A 22,415-nucleotide genomic window follows, 5' to 3' on the forward strand; every position below is an offset into this window, starting at 1 on the left:
GGCGGCGGATTGCACGTTTCCATTGCCTAATGCTACGGGCCGTAAACTAATGAGATGGGTTGCATTGCATTGCCAAAGGTTCGGAGGGGATTTTCAGGGTCCATGTTGCCGGGTCAAGGGCCTCCTGCACCTACAACTCGTTGCGCGTCACCACCTCCTGGATCCACCTCACAGTCTTCTGAACGTTGTGGTAGATGCCTGTAGGATATTCACTTTATAACTATTGGTTCATGATGCACTTTATTCACATCCCACCTGGCTGATGATCCACTCCGCAGCCAAATCCTGCACTGGTTATTCCCACGAGCACAAAGCGTCCGCGCTCCTTTATCACCAGCGGACCTCCTGAATCTCCTGGAAAATAATAATACAATTTTAGGTAAACACTAATTCAATTAAGGATAAGGTAATGGTTGACAACAAATCAAATTATCATGTATTTGTTAGACAGATTGCAGCCGCTTATTTCAAAAGAAAAAGAAAAGAAAACAAACTGGTCTTATTTTTTAACTAGTTTTTTTGTTCATTTTAATTTTATTCTTTATTTTTTAAATGACGCCAAATGATACGCATACGATAAAGCGAAATAGGGGTTTCAAATAAATTCCAAAAGTCTTACGAGTGGAATAATAATATTTACAATAAGAGTAGTAAAAATCCTGATAAAGTATATATTCTTAATGGCCTCAAAAGTGCTACCTTGAACCTGTTACATACTTTGTATACAATAAAGTATACGCTATTGCCCTACGAACAATAGTTATAAAAATAGTTTAAATAATGTTCTTCAATGGACTTTTAATTAAGATGGTAATACTTAAAGAACACACTAAATGGCTTAATTATTTTAATACTGTTGAAGAAATCGCAATTTTATTAGCATAAACTCTTTTATGTAACTTGCAACTTACTCTCATTATTTTAAAAAAATTATATCGCTAAGCCCAAAAGTATGCTGTGTCATCTTTTGTTATTTATTAAGATGACTTTAATCGTTATTCCTTTTAGTCTTAAACACGAATACGAAGTTTCGATTGTGTTAAATGTATGTTTCTAAAAAAGTAAAATTTTGTTTGCTTTATGTTCTGAATAATTATATTATTTATTATTTATATTACTTGTTATATATTATTTAAATGAATTATTTTGTCAAATAACTTGACTATCTAACCTATGACTTCCTTTCCAAAACGGTTTTATCAGCTGCACTCACCCAAACAGGCATCCATGTGGCCATCGGAGTGGCCGGCGCAGAACATCTCCGCCTTGATCTCCACGTTGATCTGCTTGCTCTCGTGCCAGCGAACGCAGTCCAAGGTGGCTAAAACGGGTATTGGCAATTCAGAGCACCCAATGGTATCGAAGCGATACTCACTTATGATGGGAACACTGGCCACCTGGAGCATGTTGGTGCCCGCGTGGCCCATGTGCGCCTCCGTCTTGCCCCAACCGGCGATGAGTCCCTTCCTGCCAATCAGGCGAATGGGGTACTGCGGCAGGCAGATGGGCAGGATGTGCTCCGTGAAGGCGGTGGGCTGGGCCAACTTGAGCAGGGCCAGGTCGTACCTATCCGGCTGGGTCATGCGGAAGTTGAAGCGCGGATGGATGATCTTCTGCAGCACGCTGTGCTTCTCCACGGGCAGCGGTTCGTGGATGTGCCCCAGATCCTGGGTGTCCAGTTCGCCCAGGTACACGGTGATGTCCGCCAGCTGCGCCTGCTGGATGCAGTGCGCCGCGGTGGCCACCATGTTCGCCGAGATCAGCACCCCGCCGCACTGGTACTCCGCGATGCGGATGTGCGCCTGCCACGGATACTCCGCGAACTGCGCCGGTCGACCGCCGATTATCCGCTTCTGCAGAGTGTTCTGCGCCGTCCGAGGTAACCCACATTCGGGCTGCAAGTTATTGAGGAATAATATTATACGGAAAATATACTGATTTAAGGTAACCATATATTTGAAAGCGTTAAATTTAATTAGTTACTGCTTATGCGAACGAACCACGAATTCATGAAATTATGTTTAAAGAGCGGTAAAACGTTTACGTTGAAATGATAAACAAAAAAGTTCTTTGTTATCCACCATTTAACTCAATTCTTCTGGCGTTAGATTGTTATCGAATATGTGAAGTGGCGTCAATGCACATTCATTTTATGGAAAAACGTCAAAGTATTCGTATGAGCACTTAAATCAAAACCTTCAACTATCTATCTATCTATTCATTCATAACTTTCCTTTGAACTAGACAGCCTGCGTATGCTGTGTAATATACTATATTATATTATAATTTAATTTACAATGTACTCCCTTTCATAATTTGTTAGGGAACTCGTCATTTGTTCCCATTTTTAGTTGTGTTGTCTCTTTATTTATTTCCGGAAACGTTTTGAAAGAATGCTTTGGCAAGCCTTTTCTCTATTTACTTATGTTTTAGAAGATGTACCTAATAGTAGCTGCTGCTAAAAGAATGCTCAAATTGCTGTACCCCCGTTCCTATTCTACCTCTAATTAGGAGAATCCCGCCTGTCAGTTGGTTGTCTGTCAAGTGGAATGGCTCAATTAGACCTCTCCAAGCAGGCGCTCTGGCCACGGCTCAATTAAGGCTGCTTACCCACCTTGAGGTTGAGGAGCTCGTTGTCGTCGCGCCTGCGCAGCATGATGCGCTTGGGCAGGCTGGTGAGTCCCAGCTTCAGCTTGCCGTAGTCCACGAGGTTCGCCAGCGGGGAGGTGGGCGGGTGGTGCTGCTGGTGGTGGTGCTGCGGCTCGGCGATGCAGCAGCTGAAGAGCCACTTGTTGCTGCCACAGCCCTTGGCGTGCTTGCCGCCTTGCAGCCAGCAGGAGAAGCTCAGCTTGCAGGGGAACACGCCGCTCTGGTGGACACACTCCGCGGGAACACCCAGCAGAGTGTTCAGGATATCTGTAGGGGATCGGGGTTATATCCTCTGCAATAATATCCAATTAAATACTCACTAGCCTGGCTGGAGCTCAGGTGGCAGAGGAGCAGGAGGAGCAGGCACAAACACAGCACCAGTTGCATCTTAAAAGTTATCTTATGAGTTCCCAATTCGCACTTCACTCCAGACTTTTAAGCACTCGATGACACTTTTGTTGGCAATGAAAGCATGACAATTTCCTATTCACTTTTAAGCTGGCTTCTGCCGTTTTCTTCTTGCGCTTCCTATTATTGCTGCTCCACTTTTACTAGAAGACGCCGCTTTTTATGGGCTTGTCTCAGTCTGGGTGACTCACAACCGAAGACCAAAGAGCTTCTCGAGTGAAAGAGATCGGTGTCCTTGATAGGCGAACGAGTTTCGGGGTCGCTTGCAAATGGGTCGGTTCCGATTGTGGCAAATGGACTTTTATATAACAATCATAATGGTACCTGTGCCAATTCGCTAAGTGACTAACTTGATGGCACAGTTTTCCGTCAGATTTCCTTTTCCCAGCAGCCACGCACCCGAGTCTCACACATTTTCCGATTTCGATTCTGAAAACTGTTCTTCGTTTTGAAAAATATGGAGTTTTATAAGCCACAACCGCACGCGCCGCTGGCCAAACGCAAACTAACTTCACGCCATTAACAAAGAGGCAGCAACAGGTTGATCTTGGTTCTTGTTTTTTGTTTTTGTTTTTGTATTTGTTGTTGTTGTTGTTGTTGTTGTTGTTGCTGCTGTCGCCATTTGATGTTGCTGCTGCTGCGTGGAGTTGCTGCCGCTTCAGTTGCTGCTGCCAGTGATCTTCTTCATCTCCGCTAATTATTACGAAATGCTGATGACGAGGCCAGAGGCGCAGGAAATGTTCTCCCCGTCTGTTATAATTATTTTATGCGACATAATTGCAACAACCGCTGGCATCTCTCCGCGGAATGGGAACGATTCTCTGGCGGCAATCGGAGTCTTTTTGGGTTAGGCCATCTAGACAAAGGAGAACCACTAACTGGAAATGGGGGCCACACGTCTATTTATGTAACTTTCTAATTTGTCGCCAGCTGGGAGGGAATGGGCATATTAAATAGGTTCTCGGGTGAGAAAAGTGAGACTGAAGACTTAAGACTTACGAAACAAAAGAGGAACACCATTGTTATGCCTTTCCAATCTTTGTTGGTTTTATTTAAATTGGTTCCCTGAAAATAAAAGCTGTTGCTTTTGACTAATTGACAGGCATTTATCACTTTCGCTTTATCAATAATAAAGATTTGTATATTTAATTAATAAAATGTGGTGTTAGAATACATAGTTTTTACCAGTTCTGATATGAAAGAAGTTTGGTAATAATATAAATTGGTGAGTAGGCCATGATCTCCAGCTTTCCTGTCACCTTTCAGCAGGTTTCCTGGTTCTCAGTTCATCGTTGTTTGTTCGGTCGCCAACACATAAACAGCAACACAACCAATCCCCACGACGGATCCCAAAGTCCTCAGAATCCGGCAAAAAGTACGTTGAGTTGGCTCCCAACAAACGGTGACAATGGCCCCCAATGATCCATCGCATCCTGGCAGCAAGTCCTCCGCCGTGGCGGTGGTCACCGCCAACCACTCCATCTCGTATGTGCAGTGCCAGAACCTCAAGTACAACGTCCTCATCCTCGGCTGGCTGGGCGTGATCATCTCCACCGTCATCCTGGGCAGCTCCGTGCTCACCATTCACCTGCAGCAGGACATCGAGCTGCTCCTCAAGCAGTGGCCCTTCAACTTGGTCCCGGTCGCAGATCAGCAGCTACTGATCAATTGTGAGTACTTCCTGGTTCTCTTTTCAAAATATCCTGCCTTGTGTATTTAGGTACCCAAAAGTACACTGCCTTGTTTTTTCAAGTAGTGCGTGAGTGTAAGCTCTTTACAAAGTATTTATACAAAGGGCATTAAAACAATCTCAAGTTGCACCACTTAGATTCTTAAATGAAAGTTGTATGGTGGTTTCTTAAATAAAACACAAAATATTTTATAATAATCCCAACATTTTTGGTTTAGTGTTGACCATCTTTAGTACCATTGCATACGGACTGTCGTTGATCAACTTGGGAGTCAGTTTGCTGTTGCTGATAGGTATCGCCCGGGTAAGTAAAATATAAAGAATGTTACATATCAAATATAAATTCCGTTTTTGAAACATCATTAAAATAAGGAGTTAAGAAGGAAATAGTATAACTTCATTTTGTAGATATCTTTTCCTTCAGAGTGTGGAAATGTAAAATATTACGTAGTATGTTTGGCACTTAGATTTTTAAATCCCCTCTTTAAGGTTTATTTATTTTTGCATTAAAGTTTTAGAGTTTTGTTTATCAAGAGCTTGCTTAGTTGATAACAAAAGAAATGTATCACATTTTGTGAAGAACATTCGAGGAATTTGGTTATTTGCTTGAACAAATTTTCTTTTATGAAAATTGCATAATTTTACTGATCTTCCACAGGACTCAAGTTGCCTAATGTATCCCTGGTTAATCTATAATGGCGTTATATTCGGCTTTGGTCTTTATTTGGGGGTTTTCTATGCGACGGCAGGTCTGTTCATTGACCTGTCGAGCTTTCTAATGTGTCTTCTAGTATTCACCCTTGTGCTGGGTGAGTAGCATTCTGATACCATTCAGTTCGCTCCTAATATGTATTCCTCTCAAGTTATTTTTTACAAGATCTACCACGAGGTCTTCACCCTATTCCGCGTGATGGAGCAGCAGTCGAAGGAGGGGATGGGCGGGATGAGTGGGGGATTCTACTACCAGGATGCCGAGCACGGATGGACCTCGGCCGGGGCTCCCTATCAGCAGTTCTACCTGCCCCGCATGCCAATCCAAAAGTAACATCCACTGTAGCAACATCTCGACTTCAACATCAACAGCAACGAAAAGAGAAAAAACATCTAAATTGCTTTTGGACTTCGTTTGTACGATTAATAAATGGTTCACGGGTGCGAATTCATATCAACATCTGTATAATTTATTTACACACGAAATGAAGTTCATAAATAGTTTTAAAATTACATAACAGCGCATATGACTAAGTAAATTAAACCGTAATTATCAGTTATAATTAATTTAAAGGTTTTAGGGCGCTTGCAAATATACAAAATAATATTATATATCGCACACGTGTGTATCTTGCAGATACACACAGCCTTATCCTAACTGCTAAATTGTACTGCGCTAATTTGTTCGTTAAATTATTATTTATATATATTCTCTTGTGTAACCATAAATTAGGGCGCCTTGGAGCCGGAGCGGAGTCAGGAGCAGAATGAAGTGAGTTATGTACAAAACAATCTGTGGCCCACTTAGCAGGCAGGTGCGAATGCGAATCCGAATCCGAATGCGATTGCGATTGCGATTGTGATTGCGATGAGAATAAGTTAGATGTTCATCGTGAGTCCGACGACGTAGGATACCCAGTCCACCGTTTTGCTGACACTGTGATAGATTCCTGGCTGGCCACGGGATGCGCAGGAGTAGCCAGCGGATACCACACCTATAGAAAGCCAACAGAGATTGGTTATAAAGTATATGTGGATAAAACTCTTATTTGAAACCCACCTATCAAGTACCATCGCCCGTTCTTGTCGTGCATCAGGGGTCCTCCCGAATCACCTTGGCACGAGTCCTTGCCCCCGTTCCTGTATCCTGCGCACAGCATCTCCTGGTAGATGACCACGTTGATCCCGTTCTGCCGGTGCCAGCGTTCGCAGATCCGGTTCTCGATCACCGGAACGTCCACCGCCTGGAGGGTCTTCGGTCGCAATCGAGAGCCCGGATTGAGCGCTCCCCATCCGGCGGCCCAGCCGAACTTGCCCAGGAAATCTTCGTTCTTCTCCGGCAGGCAAATGGGAGCTAAAAATAATATGGTGGAAGGACGTCAGTACTTTGAAGTTTATAAATAACTTTTGAGCGCTTCTCTTATTTACTCCTTTAATAAAATTACGTCAATTAATAACGTCAATTCAATTATCACGCTTTATTTTTCCATCTTCAAGTATAAGCCTTGAAACAAAGGTGACTTTAAATAATTGGTTGTCAAATTGTTTTACCTTGAGCGCAAATTTGCATACACTTAAAACTATTTTTCCACAAGTCAAAATTAAAAATAAACAAATCATTGAATATTGTAAATATCAATTTAGTAAAGAAATTAAGGAACCTGTTTGAATCTGGAGCGCATATAATACAAATTTGACTATAATTTATATTTATTTAAAAAAAAAAATATTTTTTGGCTTAACATATTAAGCTGTTAGTCTAGATTTATCAACATGATGTTATACTAAGTTAATTTTAATTTATAGAGATTTAATTTCATAGAGACCGTGCATCTCAGGTTACACACTCTGACTTCTGAGCTCAGGCTATGAAAAGGTTAAAAACGGATTCCTTAAATCCTTAATCCTTAATCCTTGAAATCGTGTACTAAGGACTCCATTAAGTTTATTATTTATAAAACATATTCTTGCTCCCCAATAACTCTTGGCAAACTCACCTATATGTGGCATGAAGTGCACGGTGCGTTCCAGCGTCAGAACGGAGATGTCGAATCGATCCGCCTGCGGAGTGAACTTGAAGTACGGATGCACGTCGATCCGGCGGACTCCGAATGTGTAGGCAGGCAGGGGCTCCACGGCCGAGTTGATCACGTAGTCGCCCAGGGTGACGTGCACCTGGCGAGGAGTAGCCCTCGCCACACAATGTCCAGCCGTGACCACGTGTCTCCTCGAGATCAACGAACCTCCACATCTAGAGGGTTAAGATGAAGAGCCCATAAGTTTATGAAGGAGTAGGTAACCCCTTGAGACGCTCACCTGGAGGAACCGATGCGAATGTAGGCCTGCCAGGGAAAGGATCCGAAGCCGGCATCATCGCCACCCACGATCCTCCGCTGGGCGGTCTGTTTGGCCAGCGAAATGCCGCAGCCTGAAAGCCAAGAAGAAGGTGAGGTGAAATCAGGTGGAACCGCGTACCAGGAGCTCTTAGGCTAAAGGGATTCTCGGGATTGGATTAGTGAAGCGTTTACCAACGGGGCGACCACCAAAAAACAAGCAATTAGGCAAACAAGCGGGCATTTGCGAGGAGCAGCTGCCGGGTTCAAATCAGCTTTCTAGAGTCGCGAGTCGAGTCGTCTTGATGAGATTCGGGGTCTTGGTTTTCGTTTCGGGTTTATCGGGGTCTGGACATGGAGCGTAATGCCGTTAAGCTATGTGTAATATATGGCTTAATTATCATTAGCGTGCTGTGGTAATTAACATGCTCATGCCGGGCAATTAAACTTATATATTTTGTTTTATTTTTGTTTTGTTTCTCCCAAGTTGCTGGTTGCTGCTTGCTGGTTGCGACTCCTTCGCGGGTGGCTTTTCGGTTTTAGTGGCGTGTGTTATAGGCTTAGATATATACGTGTATGTGCCTCTGAAACATCCAATAAAGCCAAATAGTTGCGCGGATTGCGGCTTAATTAGGCACTGAAAACTACCCAAGAGTGTAACAATAACAAATAACAAATAACAAATGCGAATTACGAGTGCATAACTACATAACAAAACGAACTACAAAACATACGTAAATTGTTAGAGGTGGCATGCAAATTATTTCTCAACATTTCGTTGCTATTTGGGTTTGGTTTGGGTTTAGTGTGCACGTGCTTGGAGTTGTATTGGTTTTGTTTTGGATTTAGGTTTTGTTTTTGTTTTTGATTGGATTGCATTCGAGCTGGATGGCTGGATGGTGAGCACACTCACTGGGTTCGTTGTTGACCGGTCCGAAGTTCTTTTGCGGCAGATCGGTCAGGTCTACGGCATTGCCGACGAAGTCCGAGCTGCCCAGGTTGGCCGACTTGGCCGTGCGGTGGCAACAGCCGCGCAGCAGTCCGTCGCAGGTGCCCTGAATGAGGCCGCCGGAGAGCCAGCAGCCCAGGAAGAACTCGCACGTGCCGCCCCGGTGCTGGCACTCCTCGTCCGTTGTGATGTCGACTGTCGAAGGGGGATATACATCGGAGTTGCAATCGGTATGCTATGCTTTGCTATGGTATGCTATGGTATGCTATGTTCTAGTGTTTCTTGCTGTGTGGGGTTCTTTCGGGGATTGGTTGTGTGCTCTCTTTACGCTCTTTACTGGTTTTGGTTTTGGGGTTACGTGGCGTGGGTTTCGCCCAGTGCAAGCAGTTTCCCAGCAGCTAACTGGCTGCAGCCGAAGCTTAAGCCAAAGCCCCTTCTTCCTAAGCCCTACCGAATGCGGGGGAGCAGGGCGGGATCGAGGACGAGGTGGAGCGGATGGACGGGCACTTACCTTTCTCCTTGAACGTGCTCGCCGACTGCGGACTGCTGGTCGCCTCCGAGGCGCTGTCCAGCTCCTGCAGGCTGTAGTCGTTACGCACGTCCTGCACGGCGGCCAGCTCGTTGATGCCGAAGTTCTGGTCCCTAAAAGGTTGAGATTGGATAGAAGTTTAGTTAGAAATAAAAAGCCAATATATTCAAGCATAAGCAGTTCATAAAGGGTAGGGTACGATTTAGATTCTTTACCAGAAGTAACTAAAAAATGAAGACCACGACAGTAATGTCAGAATGTAGTACCAAATATAAAACTAATTTCAAAGCATTTTAACTGAACCTTTCCTTGAACTAATTTATTCAGTTTCAACAAATCATTAAGTTGTATGCACAACCATTAAGAGCTGATATTTACAAATATTATTTGTATGTATTTATATATTATAAATGAATTTGCATTGTGTCACCATCTCCACAATGTTATTAATGTTATTAATAATCGTTAAATTTAGTAGTAGTGAACATCTATTTAATTAATTGCTTTACCATTTTAAAATAATATGTTCGGCAATGAAAAGTGTAAATTCTTTTTCATGAAATTCAGAATTTGTAAAAGGCAAACATACTCTTTTATCAATTAATTACAATGTTCCTCAATGAGTTTTCCCTTTCTAACCAAATAAATGTTCCTGAAACTATAGATACCCTTCCTAAGTTTTCTTACCCTTCCCCAAACCACTCACCTGAAAGCAATGTTGTCGCTGAAGTAGACTCCGTTGCCGGAGGGTCCGCTGCTGCCGGCGGGGCCGCTGGGTCCGGTGGTGCCCACGTTGTCGTTGGTGGGGAAGACCACCCGCGGACTCCTCGACGACTTGAAGGGGTAGTAGCGGCTCTTCCGCGACCCCTGGTACTCGCTGGGTCCCACGTACTCCTGGAAGTTCTTCTGCGGCCCAAACTGGCGAACTGGAGCAGGCGGTCCTGTCCTGAACTCGGTGTCGCCGAAGTAGAAGCCCCTTTGTGGTCGCTGCTGCGGCAAGGCGGTGATCGGTCCATTGATGTCCCCGAACTTGGTCACATCATCGCGGTAGAGCTTGAGGCCATGTGGCTTGGAGTTGCTGACCAGGCCGGGAAACTCAAAGCTGGAGGAGGCGGCATCCGAGTCGAAGTAGAGCTGGCGGGTGTGGCGCGTCTCGTGCTGCTCATATTGCGTGGGCGGAGGAGCAGGTGCCCCATCCTCGCTGAAGGGCTGCGGTTCGTAGCCGCTGGTCTCCCCGAAGATGGGGTTATCCTCCCGATAGGCCTGCGGATGGAAGGGACTGGCGGGCTTCAAACTGTAGCTGGGGAACTGGAAGCCCACTCGCCGACTGGTGTTCTCCGGCTCGGCGTACTCCAGCTTGTCCGTGGAACTGGCGGCGGCCAGGAGATCACTTCTCTCAGTTCTCTCCGGTCCGAGTTCCAGTTCCAGGGGTTGCTGCTCCGGACTTCCCTGGGTGGCCAGTTCGGCTCCGAATTCGTGGGCCACCGCAGCCACTCCATCGGCCGGAGGTCCCAATGCGGATAGAGTGGCATTCCTGCTGGGTCGCAGTTGCAGGAGACTGGCGCCACCTCCATTCTCCCCCTCCCCCTGGAGTGGGATGTACATGTAGTTCCTCCGACGACCTTGGCGGGTCACATTCTCCGGCATCGTGGGCACCAGCTGCTTGGGCACCGTGATCAACTCGCTCTGCGGCAACTCGACCGAAGGAGCGGGAATGATCTCCACCGCCGCCGAATCGGAGCGACGCTGGGCCACCGGAGCTCCCATTTGGCGAGCGGTGCGGTAGGAGCCGAAGGACTGCACCACCGTGCCATCGCTGCGCTGCCGCACATCCTTGAAGCTGATGTCGTCCTGCCGACTAAACCTCTGGTAGGGAGCGTACAGATTCCGGGCGGTGGATGGCGTGGTGGCCAAGGATGACGTTGCAGCCGCCGTCTGCCAGGGCAGCAGTTGATGACCCGTTAGGAGGGCGGCCGTGGTCACCGCCGTGGTGGGCGTGGCCACCGCCAGGGAGGAGGAGCAGCAGCAGTAGGCAACGAGACTAACGGCCAACGCCAGTCGGCTCCATCTCGTCCAGGCGAGATTGCATGTGCTCCATGTGCTCCGTGTGCTAATGCTAATGCTTTTGCCGCCGGCCAGTAACATCTTACATCGAGCAGGATGAGTGGCTGTGTGTGGTTGTCTAGCTGCTTGGTTGTTCGGTTGTTTGGTTGTTTGGTTGTGTGGTTGTTTGGTTGTGTGGTTGCCTGGTGGTAATGACACTGGCTCCAATTAAGGTGCAGCCGCACAACTTCCTGCTTAGCGCCGCCTGAACTTGAACGCCCAAGTCCGTTTCGCTTTTCTCAGCTTTACGTTTTTATATTTTGTTAGTTTTTCTTCTATTTTTTTTTTTTTCGTACGCTCCGCTGGCTGCTGGAAAAATTGGATACCGAATGGCGTCAGCTGCGTGCCGCGTTCATTGATCCCTCGTCGCCACTGGTTTTTCGGCCTGCTCTCGGTATCTCGGTATCTCGGTATCGCGGTATCGGTGTGCTGTATTGGCTCTTGGGGATTTTCCGATTTTTCCGGCGCACTGCGGCGGCTCTGTTACAATTCAGTGGGATACGCGGCAATCTGTGTGCCTGCCGCCGATCGCTCAGCTCGTGTGGCAAGTTTCGTTGCCAGTTTCGACGGCTGAATTGGTCCGATTGGTGCTGCAATGGTGGTGCGATGGTGGGTTGATGGGATGGCGGGTCCAGCGGTTATTGGTCTGCGCCGAGCGGTGCTCCAATGGCAATTATGGCAATTGCTGTTGACGCTTTAACAGCGGCGTTTCAGGCGGTTTCTTCGATATGTTGCATGCTGCACCGCATCGCGACGACGTCCACGAGGAGTATCTTTCTCGATGTGGCCACGAATCACTTCCTTAATTGCCTGCAACGGATAAACAGAAATTAGCGAACGACCGGTTTTTGTGGTTCGGCATTTTCGATGGATAGAGTGGGTGTGTGTTTGCGGATTGAAAGACTCATAAATGCCCAAATGCACTGGCATAATCTACGCTTTGCGCATTAAATTCCCATTAATCCCGTGGCAAATTAATTTTAAATCATCAATTTGCGCCGGGAACCCGTTGTGGCAGAGCAGAGCTGCACTTGCCGCTTGCCACTTGCTAGTTGCCACTGCCACACGCGTTTCCTCGGTCACAAGCCACAGCTGAGTTTTTGGAAACCTGTCGCCGCGATAAAAGCATCTGGGAAAACTGGAAAAACCATCGTCGGCAGCTGGCAGCGCTCACTGTTTTTATTTAATTTCCCTTTTTTACTTTTTACTTTTTACTTTTTACTTTTCTACTTTTTGCGCACTTTTTGTTTAATTTTTTGCTTTTTTCACCTGCCTTGTTTTTACATTTTACGCTTAACGATAGAAGGAAATGAATGAGCGTAATGAAAAGCGCAATAAAAGCACATACGAGGTGTAGTTCACTACCCTGTGGAATGGAGGCCTGAAAGAGGCATATTAGTTGTGTGAATTCAGTCTTACGGAACAACTTAATTAGGGATGGATTAATTAGCCATCGCTCCTAATCGTTCAATTAGGATTGCCCATTAATGATTGAGATTAGCTTCACGTGGGTAAATTGTGACTTTAAAGTGCCAGAAAAATACTATTTATTTTATTTTTATACCCTTGCAGAGCAAAGGGTATTATAATTTTGGCCAGAAGTTTGCAACGCAGTGAAGGAGACACCTCAGACCCCATAAAGTATATATATTCTTGATCAGCATCACGAGTAGAATCGGAATACGTCTGTACGTCTGTCCGTCTGTCCGTCTGTCCGTCTGTCCGTCTGTCCGTCTGTCCGTTTCTGCCTAAACTAGTCTCTCAGTTTTAAAGCTATCTCGCTGAAACTTTCCCAAAATGTGTGTAGTTATTGCACGCAGTATATAAGTCGGAACGGGCCGGATCGGCCGACTATATCGGATAGCTCCCATACGAGAGAATGAAGTAAAAAATTCTTACTCCGTTGTTTTTGATCAGATCGACTTGAATTCTTCAAGATGGCGTTTTCTAACTGTTATTGAATTTCGGATTAAATTTGATCAAAATCGAATAACTCTATCATATAGCTGCCATAGGAGAGATCGAAAATTATATATAGAATTAATGGAAATAAATTGATAACATCGTTGTTTTTTATCCCACGAGCATGATTTTTTGAATATAAAGTTTTTTAACAACGTTTATATTGAGAAAAAAGTTTCATAAAAATCGGTCATCTATATCTTTTAGCTGCCATAGGAAAGATCGAAAAATCTATATAGAAATAATGGAAATAAAATTATAACATCGTTGTTTTTCATCAGACAAGTATGATTTTTGGAATATAGAGTTTTCTTACGACTCTTGAATTAGGAATTAAATTTGATCGAAATCGGACAACTATATCGTATAGCTCCCATATGATCTATAGTCAAAAATATGGAAAATGAATAGAAAAATCGTCTTAGCTTCGATGTTGTCTAGCCTTTATGAGTTTTGTTCGACATATTTGATGACTGCAAGGGTATATAAGCTTCGGCTTGCTGAAGCTAGCTTCCTTTCTTGTTAAATATATATTTAATAAACATGCACGATCGGATTTTATGATGTGAGGATTAGAAACACAAAATCATTTGCACAGGATGGGTAATAAGTGAATTTAAGCTTATTACAAATATATTACAAATATATTCTGAATTTGTTTTAAAGAAAAGAATTTTCTCAATTTCATAATTTTAATGAACATAATTATTATGCCACATGCCAATCAGCTAAAACTTTAAATTATTCTAGTCTATTTAGGGTCCCAAACTAATGCAATCAAAATTGCATTAAAGTTTAAGTTTTTAATTTATTCTGATTTATTGTCAAATATTGATGGGGTTGTGTTCTGGTTAATTTAATTAATCTGAGTACGCTCAGTACCCAGAACTAATTGCTGGCATTGGCTTTACTGCCTGGTTAGCCGAGCTTCATTGGATTGGCTTGAAAGTAAGAGTTCGCCAGCTTTTTCGCTCTGCTCGAAGTCAAAGTCGGCGTCTTTTCACTTTCATTTCGAGTTCAAGCACCACGAGGAGAGCAGCTGCTCGCTCTGTGGATTGTTTTTGCTCGTTTGCTTGTTTGCCGCTCTGGCGAGCGCTTCCTTTAACTTGGCCAAACTTGACACTTTGAACTTGATTTGCGGTGTGCCGGCCAGCGATTTGCCAATGCACCAGGAAGCGGGAAGCCAGGAAAGCCAGAGAAGCCTGGAAAGAAAGGAAACCTGGGAAGCTGGCGTTCCGAAAACGTGACTTTGAGCATCGACAGCTTTGCATAATGGTTAACACATTTGGCGGACACTTTGTGTAGCTGTGGTTATGAAATATATTTTTGGCGACTCAACTGGTTTTCCAGCTGGTGTTTTTTGTTTTCGGTTTTCGGCTTTTTCCCTGCTGACGCACCGTGATGCAACCACGATGCAAAACACAATTTACATTATCAGCCAGTGCAGGCTAAGTCCGGGCTAATCCAAGCCGCTCCCTGGATCATGTTACGTAAGCCTGCACTCCACTGACAGCTGCCCCCTCGTCATCATCGTTATTATAGTAATCATTATTGGACAGCAACAATGCGCATGCGTGCCGCAAGTTGCCATATGGAAACGGCCTTGAGTGAAGGACGCCGGAAACTGGCTTTCTGCGGCTCTTTCTCTTTCTCTTTCTCCTACTCTTTCTCTTTCTTTTTCTCCGGCTCTTACGCACAACAACTCACAATCGCTTTGTTGCTCTGCCCGCTTTCGGTTTATTTGTTTTAATTAACAATACTTTATGGGGATTTTCTGTAAGGGTTTTCGATGCGATGCAGATCTCCCCCTCCCCGGATTCCCATTGAGATCCCCCGCCCGCAACCTCATTACTTTTGTTTTAGTTTTGCGCTGGCAGTGAAAGTTTTTTTCTGCCGCAAACAATGCGTCGTACATTTCGTTTCGTTTCCATTTCGTTGTAAACAAGCGATTTTGTTGCTTTTCTGCTCGTAATTGAGATAAATGCATTTTAAATGCGCCACCGCAGCAGCAGCTGCAGCAGCAACTGCAACAGCAACTGCAACAGCAATCAGCAACTGGTTGCAACAGTTGCGTATGCAGATGCATTTGGGGATCCGATTGTGCGTCACAAATCCCGAAGACTTTTCTTCCATCTGGCCACGCATAATTCACGACAAATGAATTCTCCCCGCCGCCGACGAACACAATGGCTAATGCGCCGCATGACAATGGCAATAGCTACGAGCAACATCTGCAACTGCAACAATGGCAGCAACACAAGAGCTCAGCCAAAAGTTGTCATTTTAGTTGTCCGCCGTTTGTCGCCGGCTGATGAGTTGCGCATAAAATAAATGCAAGACAAGCAAGGAAATTTTATGCATTTTGTTGAATTGGTGGAAAATGCCTAAATTATGGAGGAGGGAGAGCACCGCTTGGCTAATAAATTAGGAAAACCCAAAGAAGACGGCTGAAAATGCAGCTTTCATGCGAGAGATCCAAGTTAGCGGCTCCTTAAAAAACAAGCTGTGAAAACCAACTGCTAACAATGCCTTTGAACAAATTGTAAACAAAGCTTTATGGCTGTTACCTTACAAGAAATTATTACGCATAATTAATGACTACTTAAAAGAGAAGTCTTATAAATAAAGATGTTTCGAATAGATGAGTGAACATTTGTTTTAGAATTTCTTCTTCTTTTGGCACAGATTTTGAAGCAATTAATTGTATCTAATTTTTTAGGTTTTCAGACAGTCCAATTATTAAAACAGTTAACTAAATTATTTATTTATGCACCTTGAAAATATATTCCACTCATTATTCAACTCAAATGTATTCTTGTACATTAAAATAATGCATTTCCAGTAAATAGTTTGACTCCCTTCCTAAATTAATTTTTTCTGATTTGAGTGCTTTCTTAAAAAAATGTTAGATAAAAGCTTGCATTTTTACCTCCATTATCTATTTCATTACTTAAATATTAAATATTTTAGTTAAATGTTGCATCAATTATTTACTGTGTTTTCATTGAAAGATCTCAAAGATAATTGTCTTGTTTTTCCAGCTTTTCCTAACCACTTACATTTATTTAAGCAGGCAATCAAAAGACAATCTCGGCAACCACAAAATTGATGGCCCCATCTGACCGGCGAAGCAGCAATCCACCAAACCACCGATCCACCGCTCCCACACCCACTTTCGGTGGTTGTCGTCTTGGCGAAGTGGAATTAAAATAGATTTGCCCAATTATTTTGAATTGCTACCATTTGCAATTACGAATTGTTTGCACAAGCCGAAAGGTTAAACCCATTTGACTTTCCCACCGCCAGCACCACCAAAACCACCACCCAACGCTCAAGTGGGTCAACAGCTGCGCTCGTCTTGGCCCGGCCAAAAGCGAAATAAAGTGGAAATCGGTGTCATGCCATTGGCACATTTTGTCCAGCCAAAAACAGACGAAATCTACCATACATTTTAGAGCCACGAGAGTTGGGTAAGGTAAGTGCCGTTGTAAACCGCAGCCAAGAGCGTTTCAACACGCCCAATCAATCGATGGCTTAAGCCAACTGATGACACCTGTGACGTCACACACACACACACACGCACACTAACACACATCTAGAGTAGGAGGTGTTAATTAATATTCAATACGCGCGGCTGCTGCGCAATTGTTACGAATGTGTTAAGTCAACACCGGCAGCAAACGGAGTGTTAAGAAGTGGCCAAGAGTGGAACATGGCAACAGCAACAATGAAAACTGATAAGTGTGTGTGTGTGTGTGTAGCATTGCATGCAAATCGCACAGGTTATAGCGATGGCGATGATTATGCAATTAGCGCCACTCACACAGCGGCAGGAACACACGGCGTATGGGTAATATTAGCCGATAGATTGTGTGAGCCTTAGTCCGTTCGATTAGATAAGAGCAATAAACTCCTGAAGAATCTCGTGCTAATGACTCGTGGCGTGCTGTAAGTCAATACCTTTTTGGGGGAAAATACCCCCCTCTCACCTTGAACCAAAACAAAAGACTTAGGCAACGAACTTGCACAGATAAGAGCACCAAAGGGGAAAACCCAAAATCCAGCTGAGTTCAAAGGTGCAGCAAGAGGTTTCAAACCCGGAAACAGTAAGGGAAATTCCCCTGAAAACGAAAAACCAATGTCTTAGGGCACCCACCCACACCAAAAACAAAATATAAGGTGAAGCTCAGTCAAATAGGAATAATTAGCCGACCCAAAGCCAGTAGCTACTGCGGTCAACTCCCCCTCAACAAAAAAAGAAGCGGAGCGACCAATTAACAACAACAAGCCGATAAGCAAACAACCCGAATGCATAATCAATTGGACTCGAAGCGAAGAAAGAAAAATGATGAAAACAAAAATTGAGAAATCATTTGCATAAAGCCAACCAAAACAACCATTTTCGAGCATTTCGATTGGCTTATGTAAGCACAGCGCAGCACAGCACCGCAATGCACAAAGAAGGTAAAAGAGAGGAAAATATTTACATAAAGCATCAAAAAGAAAATAAAAGCAAGGCGAATGGAGCCAACAAATCCATGGCCACGGTCACAATTTGGCGGAACTTGTTTTCCAACGCTCGCCTCGTATTTTTCGGATTTTATTGCTCGATGAAAAAGGGTCCCAAATCCCGAACCGGATTTAAGGCCACAACACACAACAGCTGCAGTAGCAGCAGCTCCTAAAATTAAGTAATTTGTGTCGGGGCTGCTGGAAAGAAAGTTCTCAGCCGCAACCAGTAAAGTATATACATATGTGTATATAAATATGGCACCTAAAGGTATACTCGTATATATCGTATATATAGCATGCTCCAGAGAGCAGGGCGAGCAATACGAGTTTCTCCGCTTATGCAATAAGCCAGCCCTAAATTGAAAAAGCAAAATAAAATAAAACCACTTCAGGAAAACGGAAAAAAAGTAAAGAGATGTTACCAAAAACCGAAAAGAAAAAAAAAAAAAACAAAATAAAAAGACGGCGTCGGCGTCTTGCCGATAATGAAGTTCATGTCATACTTATACACACAGCTACTCGCACGAAAGTATATTGTGTAGTCGACACAAGACATCGACGGAGCCATAAAAACGTTGCCAAATAATTTGTGGCTCAAGCTGCAGTTAACCAAATTGAGGCTAAGACGCCGCCGCGATGCGCCTCTCTTTCCCACTTCCCACTTGCCACTTTGTGGCTTTTGGCTTTGACTCATTTCACATTTCGACTGCCCTTCTTTTACGCACTTTTGTGTGTGGCTCAGTATTTATGTTTTCCGGTTTGTTGTTTCTTTTCTTTTCTTTCCTTTTTGCATTTCGTCGCTGGCTCTTATTTGTTTTATTGGCGACTTGACATGGTTTTTTGTTTCAGCCCTTTCGGGCCAACCTATTTATTATTCCGAGTCTGTGCCAGTTATATAATAATTATCAAGCTGTTAATGTGGAAACACATTGAATAATCGACCGAATTTTGGCATTGTTTTATTGCTTTGACATACTATTGGGTCACCAGCTGATGGCTTTTGAAGTTCACTGGCTAATTGGTTGTATAATTTATAACAACTTATATTTAAAGCCACTACTGAGTTAAGTGAAGATTGAAGATGGTGAGAATTCACCTTTAAAATCCTTAATTTTCAAACATTTTCTATTTGACTTCTATTCGACTGATTATAAAATAAGGAGAGAATTTATTTATTAAAAATATTTTTAAATGGAATTAACTAGAGACTAATGTTTATTTGTCATTTGTTTACCCATATTCATCTTGACGATGGTAAAAAATATTTGCGAAAGCGTTGGTGCTAACTGACTTTTAATAACTCAAATATAATTTCTGGTTTTTGGAATCCAGCTGTGCCCCATTTAAGATGTGTCTGCACGAACGGCAATTAATGGCAGTGGTCCGCCGGATTCTACCAAACCCGAGCAAGTGATATATATACCAATCGCAGGTGTTATACCCAAACCACAACCACTCCCCTAACGGGACACCCTGATGGATCGGCTGCGGTGGATTATGTGTCCAGGCATTTTGCAAGCACTTGAGTGTAAATACTTTCCACATTTTGCAAGAGACCACGACCACGCCATGAGGTTTGCGTTTTATGCATTTCGCAGAGTGGGCACATATATATGGTAAGATTTATTAGATAATGACGCTTTATTTTTGCACAATAACTGAGGAGTTTCTTTTTTGCGGTTCGTGAGCCGTGCGAATGTTGCAACGTTCAAATGATTTAATCGCCGGCAGAGTAAGGAATCGATTAAGACTCATTTACATACCGAATTAAACCGAGTTAACTACCTAATTTAGTTATCTTACCTTGGGCGCTTTTTGGAGTTAGTCTCCCGAGAATTAATCCAATTTTGTGTGTTGATTTAGGGGCACAGTGGCAGTACTGGACGAAACGAGAGAAAGAAATTGTATTAGGGTCCCGATTACAAATTGCTTGCAATTTATGTGGCTGTTTTCTTTGCACTTTTCTTTATTGTTTTGCCGTGTTTTGTTTCGTTTGGTTTGGTTTGGCCGGAGCGAGAGTAATAATAAAAACAGAAATGCCTTTATTTTGCTTTTTGCTGCTGGCGGCTGATCGGATCAGCAAACAAGCTGAAATATTGTTCAAAGTCGCTCGCAACAACAGCGGCGATTGCGACTCCAATTGCAAAATCAAATCACTTTCACTGTCAGCCGGAGATTGTTGGGCGAGAGGGGGAGGAGGTGCCGGGGGGCTTGGCGGGGGGTTGCCTCAAATTGCAGGCGACTGCAGCCAAATCCAATCCGTAGCACTCACTCACTGCTTCTCTCTCTCTTTCGAATTTCAAGCTATCATTGGGTGCCACTTTAATTGCAGTTTCTGGCCATATTTCGCCTCGAGTCCTGGGCTTTATCTTTATCTTAATCCTGCACTCACACAGTGGCACTTACAGCGATCGCGATCACGAGACTATATACTATAGTAGTATAGTGTTCAACGCGAGCCGAGGTTCCACGAACTATTTTTTGGCGAGGCGAAGTGAAGTTAAGCGAAGCGCGAACACGACCTTCTTGAGCGGAGTCTCAAAGAAGTCTGAACGGTCTGCGCAGGCGCAAAAGCTGAGCGAAGCTGAGCGCGAGCTTTTCGACCGGCTGCGCAGTCGCAGCGACGCCGCTGCTCTTCCTACGAAGCAGCGCCAAAGCGGTACTCGGAAAATCAGCTGTCCGCCATCCCGCCGCCGCTCCCCCTTCCCCTCTCCCCTCACCCTGCGTCGATTAGGCAACAATAAATGCACAGACAAGCGTAAAAGATATATACGAAGGGGTTGGGCGAGCGGGGGCCAATCGAGCGGGGAGCGGGGAGAGAGGAAAGGGGAGGGGGGAGGGGGGAGCTGGAGCACTGTAACAGCCACCGCATTGTACAAATAATACAAATTATTGCTTAATGCCGGCAGACGAACGTACACCGAAACTAAAGTTATGAAAATTAATATTAGGTGACCTTAAATCTATGAAGACTGTTCGAACATATTTAAACTTTGCAATAGAGTACATAATATTAAAAAAAAAAACAAAAACAAAATATTAAAAGCTGCGTTTCAGTTTGTAACTCATAAAGTTAAAATGCAATGAGTTAGTTTTAACTCTCTACTACTCAATTGGACTTATCGTTTTTTGGATAATACTTTTTATATACCGAGTGCCTCTTGGGTTAAATACAATGCACAAAATTAAAATATTTTTGAAAGATAGATTGTTTAATAAATGTGTAATACATTTCTATATCCTCTTTTGTAATAACACATTACACAAAGTAATATATTTTCAAGCACTTTTTATTGTCAACTTCTTTTCAATTTCTTTCATCAGCTCTTTCTTTTTGGAGCTATTTTAAATGCGATTTTAAATTGCAAGGAACTTTGATTTCTATCGATTTACACAAATGATACAATTGACCCTGATTAACTATCATTTCTTTCGGTGTAATCATACCCTCGTCTGCCAGCCATCGACTCTCCCCTAGTCACCTTTTCGTAAGCTGCAATTATGATATGAAGTCGTAAAGCATCATTGGCCGCCATGGCCAATAGTAAGCACCATCGTTTTATTTCAGTTTTTGTTGCCGGCCAAACATGACAGCCGCCAATTAAACATTTTCAGTTCATATTTTCCCAATGCCTTTGGCCAGATAACCAGAAAACAGAAAACTGAAAACAGAAAAACAGAACCCGCAATTCACGAAAGCGTCGCAACATTTAATGCCTTTTGACAGACTGCGACAGGCTGTGACTCGGCTGTGACAGCTAATTGCAGTTGATTTGATTGAAATGTACATAAAGCAGCGTGTGCGCCTTGTCCAACTGACACCGACTTACTTCCAATAAAGAGCAGATCAAATTTGGGGTTAACCGTAACGCAAGGGGGTAGGCGAAGGCCTTGGTTTACTGGAAAGATTGGGTTAGAATAGTAGAAATATCGCTGAAATGTAAAAAGGAAAAGGAAATGAAACTCTTATGTTAAAACTCATATGTTCAATTTTATTGAGTAAAAATATATTAAATTGCGTAGGTAATCTGGTAAACCAGAGAAACTGAATGAGTGTATAAGCTATTCCTAACTATTAATGAATCTTTACTGCTAATCCAATTCCAATAACCCAGACCTTCTCCAGCTGCCCACAATTACCCGACCTGAGTTCAATAGCAAACTTGTGACAACTTATTTAAGACCCGAGCGTATCGCTATCCACAATGGCTCATCTGTTATCTGTTTGGACCTCTCGAACGTTCAAGTCTTACAGTGAATACTTAACAATTCAACGTCAAGGCTAGAAATGGGAAGCCTTGATCTTAAAACGGGGTGGTACGGGTTTTACCCGGCACCGAAAAACATCGGCGGATGGCATTTGATGACTTCTGTGTCGCCCATGGTGGCGGAATGGCCTTTGGAAAACCGCGAGGCGGTCAACACAACATCCGCTGTTGCTTTCGGATGATTCATCCGGCATCAGCTTTTTACTATGTGGATTTCTTCTATTTACTTTTGATGGCTGCCCCTTGCTATTTGGCGAAGCTAAAAGTCCGTTTTGCTCTCGATTCGCACACGAATTGAAAG

The 22,415-nt window shown here is 43.7% G+C and overlaps 3 protein-coding genes across 5 annotated transcripts; 1 reads left to right on the plus strand and 2 right to left on the minus strand.

Moving 5' to 3' along the window:
* Positions 1-4: 4 nt before the first annotated feature.
* On the minus strand, positions 5-3,542 carry LOC108090298 (plasminogen). The gene is made up of 6 exons (XM_017188907.1): positions 2,970-3,542; positions 2,615-2,916; positions 1,376-1,895; positions 1,214-1,321; positions 256-354; positions 5-198 (listed from the first exon to the last, which is right to left on the minus strand). The coding sequence occupies exons 1-6, from the start codon at positions 3,034-3,036 to the stop codon at positions 131-133; spliced, it is 1,164 nt and encodes a 387-aa protein (XP_017044396.1). The 5' UTR covers positions 3,037-3,542; the 3' UTR covers positions 5-130.
* An 801-nt stretch (positions 3,543-4,343) lies between these two features.
* LOC108090496 lies at positions 4,344-5,910 on the plus strand. Its single transcript, XM_017189209.2, has 4 exons — positions 4,344-4,727; positions 4,966-5,051; positions 5,406-5,556; positions 5,611-5,910. Exons 1-4 carry the CDS (start codon positions 4,466-4,468, stop codon positions 5,790-5,792), a joined length of 681 nt encoding a protein of 226 aa, XP_017044698.1. The 5' UTR covers positions 4,344-4,465; the 3' UTR covers positions 5,793-5,910.
* Positions 5,907-20,382, minus strand: LOC108090494. 3 transcript variants are annotated; one of them, XM_017189206.2, is made up of 9 exons: positions 20,253-20,382; positions 19,650-19,725; positions 9,976-12,182; positions 9,252-9,382; positions 8,705-8,935; positions 7,775-7,886; positions 7,456-7,709; positions 6,519-6,812; positions 5,907-6,453 (listed from the first exon to the last, which is right to left on the minus strand). In XM_017189206.2, the coding sequence occupies exons 3-9, from the start codon at positions 11,412-11,414 to the stop codon at positions 6,338-6,340; spliced, it is 2,577 nt and encodes an 858-aa protein (XP_017044695.1). In that variant the 5' UTR covers positions 11,415-12,182; positions 19,650-19,725; positions 20,253-20,382; the 3' UTR covers positions 5,907-6,337. The 3 variants fall into 3 exon arrangements, with proteins under 3 accessions (XP_017044695.1, XP_017044696.1, XP_017044697.1); XM_017189207.2 differs by having other exon boundaries at positions 20,239-20,382; XM_017189208.2 differs by lacking the exons at positions 8,705-8,935; positions 20,253-20,382 and having other exon boundaries at positions 19,650-20,220.
* Between the last annotated feature and the right edge of the window lie 2,033 nt (positions 20,383-22,415).

The sequence above is a fragment of the Drosophila ficusphila genome, unplaced genomic scaffold (genome assembly GCF_018152265.1).
Source record: "Drosophila ficusphila isolate 14025-0441.05 unplaced genomic scaffold, ASM1815226v1 contig_414, whole genome shotgun sequence".
NCBI classification, from domain to species: domain Eukaryota; kingdom Metazoa; phylum Arthropoda; class Insecta; order Diptera; family Drosophilidae; genus Drosophila; species Drosophila ficusphila.

Excerpts from the sequence above, each read along its gene's own strand:
- LOC108090496 (XM_017189209.2), top strand. The coding sequence starts at position 4,466 with ATGGCCCCCAATGATCCATCGCATCCTGGCAGCAAGTCCTCCGCCGTG. Across the intron at positions 5,052-5,405 it reads TGCTGATAGGTATCGCCCGG|GACTCAAGTTGCCTAATGTA; the intron begins GTAAGTAAAATA and ends GATCTTCCACAG. Across the intron at positions 5,557-5,610 it reads AGTATTCACCCTTGTGCTGG|TTATTTTTTACAAGATCTAC; the intron begins GTGAGTAGCATT and ends ATTCCTCTCAAG.
- LOC108090494 (XM_017189206.2), bottom strand. The coding sequence starts at position 11,414 with ATGTTACTGGCCGGCGGCAAAAGCATTAGCATTAGCACACGGAGCACA. Across the intron at positions 8,936-9,251 it reads GAGCACGTTCAAGGAGAAAG|TCGACATCACAACGGACGAG; the intron begins GTAAGTGCCCGT and ends CCCCTTCGACAG. Across the intron at positions 6,454-6,518 it reads CGGGCGATGGTACTTGATAG|GTGTGGTATCCGCTGGCTAC; the intron begins GTGGGTTTCAAA and ends GGCTTTCTATAG.
- LOC108090298 (XM_017188907.1), bottom strand. The coding sequence starts at position 3,036 with ATGCAACTGGTGCTGTGTTTGTGCCTGCTCCTCCTGCTCCTCTGCCAC. Across the intron at positions 2,917-2,969 it reads CCTGAGCTCCAGCCAGGCTA|ATATCCTGAACACTCTGCTG; the intron begins GTGAGTATTTAA and ends GATCCCCTACAG. Across the intron at positions 1,896-2,614 it reads ACGAGCTCCTCAACCTCAAG|CCCGAATGTGGGTTACCTCG; the intron begins GTGGGTAAGCAG and ends AATAACTTGCAG.